The 9867-nt window shown below is 25.6% G+C and overlaps 1 protein-coding gene across 3 annotated transcripts; it reads right to left on the reverse strand.

The window, feature by feature from the left end:
• Positions 1-1114: 1114 nt before the first annotated feature.
• On the reverse strand, positions 1115-9484 carry LOC8282041 (WAT1-related protein At1g25270). 3 transcript variants are annotated; one of them, XM_048375421.1, is made up of 7 exons: positions 9069-9482; positions 8730-8792; positions 8461-8577; positions 8125-8374; positions 7819-7977; positions 6142-6293; positions 1115-1686 (listed from the first exon to the last, which is right to left on the reverse strand). In XM_048375421.1, exons 1-7 carry the CDS (start codon positions 9473-9475, stop codon positions 1467-1469), a joined length of 1368 nt encoding a protein of 455 aa, XP_048231378.1. In that variant the 5' UTR covers positions 9476-9482; the 3' UTR covers positions 1115-1466. The 3 variants fall into 3 exon arrangements, with proteins under 3 accessions (XP_048231378.1, XP_048231380.1, XP_048231381.1); XM_048375423.1 differs by having other exon boundaries at positions 1115-1680; positions 9069-9479; XM_048375424.1 differs by lacking the exon at positions 8461-8577 and having other exon boundaries at positions 9069-9484.
• Positions 9485-9867: the final 383 nt, after the last annotated feature.

A 9867-nucleotide genomic window follows, 5' to 3' on the forward strand; every position in this document is an offset into this window, starting at 1 on the left:
TAGCATCCATATTTAAATATATTTAAACATTTGAACTTTGATCATTTAATTACTATAATACTTTAGTTTTTAATTTTATCTAAGAAATATTTCAACTCTATTTTTATAAGTTCAAACACCTTTAATTTTTAATTTATCTTAACAGACATCTAAACTTTATCTTTTAATAATATTTAAACACTTATGAGCAATAAAATTAGACACATTGAATAAAGTCATATGACAAAAAGTATTAAATATCAAAAAAAAAATAAATTGAGATGTTTGTTAGTTATATCGAAAGTTAAAATGTAAAAATGACAAAATGAATAAAATTCAAGTGTATTTGGCTTTTTTTTTTTTTTTCTTTCTACAAATCTCTTACTTTTCATTTCCTTAACAGACCTCCAAATTCCTATTAGCCGAACTTTGAACACCATAACTTTCAAAATTAGCTATTGAACTCTGCAAATAAAATCATCAACCTAATGAATAATTACACCTCCATGGACCACCGCGAACACCAAAGGTCCTTGTCCATCTTCGATGTCTGAATCGTAAATTGAGCAAACATTAATAGAGAAGAGAAGATCAGACATGTTATCCACCATATTTATTAAAAGAAATATCACCAATTTGATCAACGTAATGTCTTTTAGACAGAGAGCTGCAAAGAAAACAAAAATGATGCAACGACAATGGCTAGAGTTGATGATTGTCTGTTACACCTATAACCACAAAGGCAATTAGAAAGAAATAGCTAAAATTGTTTAATCTTAAAACAAAAGTAATAGTTTTTAGCAAATTATTTTTTCAATAAGATTTCATTTAATTATAGTTTCATTCATTTTACTTGAAAGTCGAACCGTTACACCCTTAAGAGAGTATTTTGCTACTCGTAAAAATTCTATCCGACACGTTCTAAATTAACTCTAAATATATATATATAATATATATATATATATATATATATATATAATATATATATCTTAATTGGTTATTAACTTTAAAATGAAAAGATCAAATTGGATGTAAATACCAAACAGTGTTTGTTTTCAATATGAAAGGTCTAAAGCATGTATGTAAAGACCAAGGACCATCGATTTCATTGATAACAAGAAAGAAACTAATTGAGTTCTTAAACCAACACCTCTTAAATGATGTCTCATTCCAATTTTTTCTTTAAGAAAAATCAAGTTTCTGAGTCTTTAATTTTACAGACATCAAGATCCAACAAATATAGTAAAAGTTATCCCTCTTGATCTTCCTCTCAACACAATAATCTCTTTTCTTTTCAATGAATAATTTTACAAGAAAAAAGGAGAAGTCTTCGTTTCTCAAGTAAGGGGAACATAGCTGAGATTGGAGCCCAAATTCAAGGAAAAAAGAACAAGTAATTGCTCCAGATTTTGTTTTTTCTTAATAATCTGCCTTCTCTTTTCTTTTTCTTTTTCCTGAATTTTACTCTCTTATAATATTTTTCTAACTCAATAATTTTGGGGATGCTGTTCCTTTGGCAGTGAACCTTCTTCATCTGGAGGAGAAATGTTTGAAGTTTGATCACCATCAGTAGCGACCTCTACCAGTCCAATTCCTGGGGAGCTTTCTGTTAGCCCTAGTTTTGCTTTTTCTTTCATCTCCTTGCTTTGACCCCAGAGTACCATGTATAATCCACACACTATCAATCCTGCCCCTACTATGCTGTCCCTTGCAAACACATAAAATTCAAATCTATGAGTTTTCGCCATAAATGTTACTTTATAAACATTACATTTAAGCCATGCTCCTATTTAAATATATACAATTCTGTTCGTTATACAAATATACACTACACAGCTCGAATTTGATATGGGATTTTCTACAAATACCCAAATTGTATAAAATAAATATTTATATGCGTATTAGGTAAATTTAAACCTAAAATTCGATCATGTCGACATGCTTGAGAATTAAGCGAAAGCTTAATGTATTCTTTTTGGTTTTCAATCTATAAACAAGCTAAATAAAAGTGTTCTTAGAGAAATATTTGTCCTTATGATAAAAAATAAAAAATAATAATTTTAACTTGCCTTCTCAATAAAGAAACCATGCTTAATTCATATATAAACCTTGGCTCATTGCATTAAATGATGGGAGTATAATTAATAAATTTCGTGTAAAAATATTTACACATTATTGTAACAGCAAAACATGATGGATTAAAAATAAGAAATGAATTATGTGAAGGCTTTGTGATTGATGTTTAATTGACAAAGCTGCAAGTTGTGTTTCTCTGGCCAATTGATGGCCCAAGGAGTTAAGGTTGCTTCGTGATTAGAAGGGCTTGGGGATCGTTTTAGGTTTCGACTTTAGGGACTTTTACGTGATTACGGAAAAACACGCTGAAATTTTTGTTTTTACGGTCTTATTTTTTAAGATTTAAAAAAAAATTATTTATACGATTTTTTTTTTTTAAAACTGCATTACAGTATTTTTTTAATAAATTATTGGTACCTTTTTAATTTATTTTTATTACCGTTAAATAGATTTTAATTATATCTTCATATATTTTAAGCTGTATTTGATGTATTTTTTATTATTATATAATATTTGAAATACATATTTTCATATTATGAAAACATATTAGTTACTATAAAAAAAACATAATTGCTACAAAAAAAAATTAATACCATTCAATTCACGAATACTGAACATAAAAATATAAATAAAAACGATAAATATAACTCATTTAGCTGAGTAATATAAGTTAAAATCATATCCTATTGGTATCTTATAAGTATATTTTTACTATTATTTTTCAGACGAAATTCTAAAAGGTAAATTTATAATAATACAAGTTAATATAAATAAAGTTTGAATGTCTTTTAGGCTTAGTTTTAGTATTTATTCTAACGAGATTATGAAAAATAAAAATATTTAAAATAAAAACTGAATTTACAATAATATAAATTAAAAATAATATTTTATGGGTACGTTACAGATATATTCTTAGTATCTTTTTCTTTCAGTAACTTTTAAAATATTTTTTTATAAAATTTTTAAAAAAATATATAAAAAATATAAAATAAAAACTGAAGTAATAATAATACAATTTTTTTTAAATATTCTTTAGATATCTTGTAAATATATTTTTGCTATCTTTTCCCGAACGACATTCTATAAAAAAAAAAATCGTTCAAACAAAATTGTTTGGAAAAAAAAACTGTAAAAATTCTTCTTTTTACTGTAAAAAGATTTCTAAAAAATGATGCACCGTGAGAATTCTTCTTGAATTTATTCATGAGAAATTTCAGGTACAATTCTTTCAAAAATAAATTAAATACTAAAATAACTTAAAGTGGAAATTTAAAATTAGAAAGTACAAATCTAATCTCAAAATAATTTTTATGTTAATAAAGCAGTTATGATCAACGTCATTTTTTACTTGAAAATTTTATTAAAAATTATACATAAATGTTAGAAAACTAAGATTTTTTTTATTAAAATTTTTCAAACTTTATTAAATCATATGTTAACTAATTGAGTCATTCTAATGTATCATGGGTTTATGGTACCATATAAATCTATAGAAGTTGATATTATTTTAATTTTTAATAATTTATTGACTTAATTAAAAACTAATTAGTCAATTATATATAGTATTTGGTTATTAACCAATCAAAAACATTATTTTTATTTATTAAGAACTTATATCTATTTTTAAAATTTGATTAATGATACTTGAAAATTATAAATTTTACTTATATAATTTTGACTTCTATAAATAATCAAAAATTATGTATGAATTTATTGACGATCTATATTAGTAGAAAGATATATACAACAAATAAATTATTTGAAGTTATACCAATTGATTGTCTATAACTTAAAAAAATAGACTTATAATGATAAAATTTTAATTTTTTATTTAGTTGAAAATGCGAGTTGAGTTTTGATTATGCCTAATTTTTGTGTTCACTGATATTTTTTTTAACAACCTCTCATTGATTTTCCTTAATATATATGTTTAAGGAATTATGTACCATTTAAAGAAAATTAGAAAGTTCAAAATCTATAGAAGTATTAAAAGGAATATTTATTCAAGATTTATATATATTAAAATTATTCTTATAGCACCGAAAACTCGAGTTGCAAGAGATACATTTCAAAAATTGAAAGAAGAATTTCAACATATAGAATGCATCATGATCATAATATCATTTAACATATTAAATAATTAGTGGCATATATGTTTACTAATTTTTAAGAAGTATTTAAGATAAATTATATCTTTTCTTTTTTCTTCAAATTATTTTATGTTTACGAATTCTTTTTATTCCTATTCTTTTCTCTACTTTTCTCACACCATATCTTATTTAATTTCTTAGTTTCTTATAAATAAAAGGAAAACAGAAAACGATACCAAACTATCCTGACTTTATATTTTAGATGAAAAGAATAAAAGCATAAAAGTAAAAATCTCTTAATTATTTTTTTTGAAACTTACATTGTTAGCAGATAAAAAGTAATAAATTATCTATTAGAGATATTAATAAGTGAATAGTGGTGAAATAATTTGAATAAAGCAAAAATAAGAAAAGAAGAACTCATTAATAGAAATGAGAAATAAAAAAGGAAAGAAAATTATACTTTGTTTTTTAAGAATAAGATTGTAAGAATATTTTTAATGCATTTTTTTATATATTCTTTATTTTAAAGAATCATCTCATAGAATAAAGCTTCAATGCACTTTTTTTTTTTAAATATAAATTAAAAAGTGGATTTGACTCTCTACTTTATATTTAATAAATGCACTATAAACTTCTATACATTTTAATTAATTGATATTTACAATTCTTTTTTTATTAGTAAAAGTAAAAAACTAAAATAATTAATACTTATGAAAATAAAAGTAAAATAAAATATAAAATATAAAGAGTTCATTAAATTTAAATAAAAATTATTTTATATTTAAATATTCTTTAAAATGCTATTTATAATAGAAATTATACCTTTTAAAATAAGAAAATAATATTGAGAATGTTCTAAGAGGACTAAAGAGGATCGAGGAAAGAGTTATTATACTACAAAGAAAACTGTGGATGGTTAGAGAAAAAAAGATGAGAATTTATTTTATTAATTAAAATTCTCTTTTTATGAATACTCAGGTACCTAGTTATTTTTTATTAATTTATAATAATGCCATTACATATTTAAGTATTATTTTATTTTATTGTTAAATATATTTAAATATCAAAAAAAGAACTTGTATAAAAAAGTCAATGCATATTAAGAACTCACATAAATGTAAGTACATTCAATATATTTTATATTTTATATTTAATAAATTAATAATTTCATTAATTGACAAATTAAATTAATTTTATTTTATTGGCTAATTAATAATTTTATCATTTAATAACTAAAAAAAGAAATTTTATAATTTTTATAATTACTATTTCATCCATTCCACACTAATTGATCTTTTTTCAAATATTTATTTTAATTACTTTTCATTTTCATATATCCAATACAACATTAATTTATCCTATTTTATGCTTATTTAACTTTATTTATATTGATTTTGTAAGATTTTACAAGTCTATGAAAGAAATGTAATAAATTCTGAAAATATCCATAGAAAGGTAATTCAATCTCATTTTACTATTTTTTTCTATAATTAAACCTATTAACTATTTTCTAAAATCTAAATAAAATACTAAAAAACATCGGTTAGTATGGAATAGACGAAGTAATTATTAAAAAAATATTTAGAAAAAAATGTCTATTGTCTAAATAATATTTTTTCTTATATTATATTTTTTAAATAAATAATTTTTTAAAATATATTCTTAGATTTAAAATTTATATGTTTCCTTGAAATATAATTTCATTTAAAATTATAACTCATTAGTTCTATGAAATTTATCATAGCTAAGCTAAATTTATCTTAATCTTTAAAATTAATTTAACTTAATCTCTTCATAAATATAAAGTACACTTCCTGAAGGAAATAGGTGATCTTATTAATAGAAAAATCCCAATAAATAAGCAAGACTTTCACGAAGCTTTCGACAGAAATGGGAGAAATTAATAGGTAAAGCATCGAACATATTGGAAGAACTTAAAAAAGAAAGAAAAAAGAAAAAAGAAAAGGGGGAGGAAATGCATGATATATAATACCTTCCCTGGTGAAGTTTTTCATCTAGCATCAAAGACCCTGCAATGGCTACGAGCACAAGGGAGAGAGGATTAAAACTAGCCACAAACACTGGCCCTCTCATGCATACACACCATGCAATCAAGGTCACAACTAATCCAGAAGTCACAATCCCCTGCAATTTCAAATGTATTATTTGCATTAATGTTTGAACAACTTTTTAGTTTAATGAAGAAGACATGATATATAACTAAGGCACATACATATACTTTGCAGTTATACAAAAAAATACTGAATTAATCTAATTGCTAAAGTCTAATCGGTGATGAGATTGTTGAAGATATGTTTGAATATCTTGTTGAGAATGGACAAATGCACTTTGCATTATATTTTGTGCTTTATACTTTAATTAGACAAAATGCAGTCGTTGATGTTAACGAACAAGATAATAGTTTGAAGATCTAATAAAATGCAAATATATAAGTATAATGCTAAAAGGAAAATTACATTTTTAGTGTCTGAATTTGTCAAAAAATAGTAATCGAGTGGTTAAATTTTTAAAATTAACATTTAAATATTATAAAAAAAATAATAAAATAGTATTTTAAATAAGTCATTCATAGATTTCTTTGAAATATTTGCAGACGTGAATAAAATAATAAGAATTATCAAACATATTCATCTCTGTTTTTTACCTCTTACCCTCAACTCTTTCTCTAACCCCCAACTCTCTTTCTTTAAGCTCTATTTCTCTCATTTCTCATCTTGCTCTCTTTCACAAACAATTAAAACAATTCTGTATATAAACTCATCAAACTCAAGTCCTTTACTTCTCATCTCATTAAATAGCTTTAAAATCTTATCCTAAGACCCACCCATTTTCATGTTGGTCAATTTTCTAAATTCAAAATTGCCAAAATAATCTAATGCTTTCAAGTGACTAATGAAATCAGTTTGAAGCAACTCATTTTTGGAAGAATCAATGCAAAGGTTGTCCAATAATTGAATCAATAATCAACTTACCATTTCTTAACAAGTAATCGAGAAATCCATTATCAGAAATATTTTCGTCTTCTTTGTCAACTTCAAATTCAAGAAAAGAATTAGGTTTTCTGTGGGGAGCAGGTTGAAGTTGATTCTCGGTCAAACTAAAAATTTGAAGAGGAGGCAATATGGTGTTATTAAAATGGAGAAGGTGGTTGAAGGAGAAAATCATATGAGTCAGCTTTTTTAATAATCTCAATCCCAATTCCTAATCCCAATTCATGAACCTGATTTTCTTTTCAGTTTAAAAGTTTAATAATTTGGTAAAAAATATTTATTATAATGGGCAAATTTATTATTTTATTATTTTTTGTAATACATTATTGACACGTGTTTTATATTTTTCATCTTATTTAATATAATAGATATCACGTCAATAACTACAATGGATAATTTGCTTAAAATATTATTTTGTTATTTTTTGTTATAAGTTGTTATACTTAAATGTCAATTAAAAATTATAATAACTTAAATGCAAAATTTAAAAATTTAATAACTTAAATATCAAATTTAATAGTTAATAAATGGATTCTCAATTTTTGATACCAAAAATATAATTATATATTCCGCAGGTAAGTGTACTGTCTATATAGACAAGATATAACATTTGCAATATAGCTCAAGTAAGTAATTAAGCAAATAGCATTTTCTCATACCGAATAGAAAACCGTAAGTAGCCTAACGTTCCATCCCAATTTCCACTGCGTCCAATTTCTCTCCATGCACAGGGCCACAATAACACACTGCGTTGATCCCATTATGGACATCAACGCTGCGTTTGAGTAATGGCATGGGTATATCTTGCTCATCTTGGTCTGCCCTCAAAACACAACATGAATATGCATGAACTTTAATTGAGTAAAAATTTTAAACACAACATGGGCTCGAACCAACAATCTGACTTCCCATATTACCAGAATAAGAAATTTAATTGTAAGTACCTAATTATCTTTTGAGCTCACCTGAAATATCAACCACAGTGCAAAAGAGACACAACTGCCCAGTGCCATGCAAGAACCCAAAATACGATCGCTAGTAATGTGACTATGCTGAGGCTGATGACTAGTGTGATTCAGAAGGTGAAAGTTTGTTGACCAAATTTTGATCTCTGCACCTCTGTAGAAAGTGAAAACCATAGCCCCACCTATCCCAAGTAATATTCCAAGTAGTTTTGCCTTTCCTACTGATGTCCTTAATCTCAATTTCTCTAACCTGCAAACGTAAAAAAGTTATTGGAAACCGTTACAGCAGTACTTGTGTAACAGAAAGACCAAACCTTCATCAAAAGGCAAATGTACCCAAAAGAGGCTGCCAAGATTAATGTTATTGCAGGACCAAGGTTGGATATGGCAGCAGCAAATGTTGCAGATGTCATGATCAAACTTTCCACGTACAAGTTTTGGGACAAAGTTGCCCTAATTAATAACCAACCAAGGAGAGATAGAAATGTAGACTTTTTTATGAGATAGAGATCTTCAATTGCAAAAATTATAGACATATGTGACATGATAAAGTAATCAAACTCCATTTCTGCATAAAGTAGTACATATAATTAAGCAAATCATACCCAAATAATCCATTAAGAAAAGCTTGACCGAGTATCTTCCATGTAAGTTTTGGCCTCTTCTTCCTAATATATGCATAAACATTAATAAATTAATTCCTATAATCAATTGATGAAATAAAGATCTTTCTTAATTCTGAGATAAATATTTTCTTTTAAAATTCTTATATAATTACTGTTTATATGACGAATCGATTAATAAAATAATAAATATTTAGTAACTTTAAATAATTATCTGATGTAAAGTATAAAATAATCATATATATATATATATATACTTATAACCTGCCTATTAAAAAATTAATGAAAGAAAGAGATGAAACAAGCAGCTAGTTACCAAACCTTTCAATGATGAGAGCAAGAGGAACAGTAAAAGCAGTAGAAAAAATCCAGCGATAAGCAACAAGAACTCTCATACTCATCCCATCATTTGCAGCCACTTTGTAAAATATATTCATCCCTGCATAAATAAACTGAGCCAAAACCATTAACATCACTGGTTTCAACCCATGCAAAACTTCACATATATTCCTCATATCCCTGTTCTCTAGTATTCTAACAGCTCTACACTCAAATTTCGAAGAATTTGCAAGAATCAGGAGGGAAAAGAAAAAGAAAGAAAGGGTACTTGTGCTAATGTACATATAATAACTAAGACACCTATAAATATATATATAAATAGCCTGTTGAATATAATGGAAAAGTAAGCAATGCTTTTGAAATTGCATTAAAGCTGTATAGAACTTCATCAAAGGCCCTTGTATAAGGGTTGTACTAGTGGTAATGTTTATATACAGCACGTGTAAAGGATCTTAGGGCTTTCTGTTACACTTGTAAGGTGATAGGTTATGGTAAGAGTAACTATCGTGGCTTGTTAGTGGAAGAACAGCATCAACGTACCCTTTATTAGTTTTCTTTTAAGCATTCAATTCTACAGGTGCATGTGAAATTTTAGGAAAAAGGGTAAGAAATTCAAGTTCTGAATGTCATTTCTTTTATGGGAAAACTTGTCTGTCAAGATATAAGTTATAGTAGTAATGGGTCAATTTTCTAGGGTTTTAAATGATCTCCATGTGAATATAATCTGAAAATCTTCAAAGTTTGATCTCCCTGCTTTTCCCGCATGCTTGTTTTGTGATCA

Source organism: Ricinus communis, chromosome 6 (assembly GCF_019578655.1).
Source record: "Ricinus communis isolate WT05 ecotype wild-type chromosome 6, ASM1957865v1, whole genome shotgun sequence".
Taxonomy (NCBI): Eukaryota; Viridiplantae; Streptophyta; class Magnoliopsida; order Malpighiales; family Euphorbiaceae; genus Ricinus; species Ricinus communis.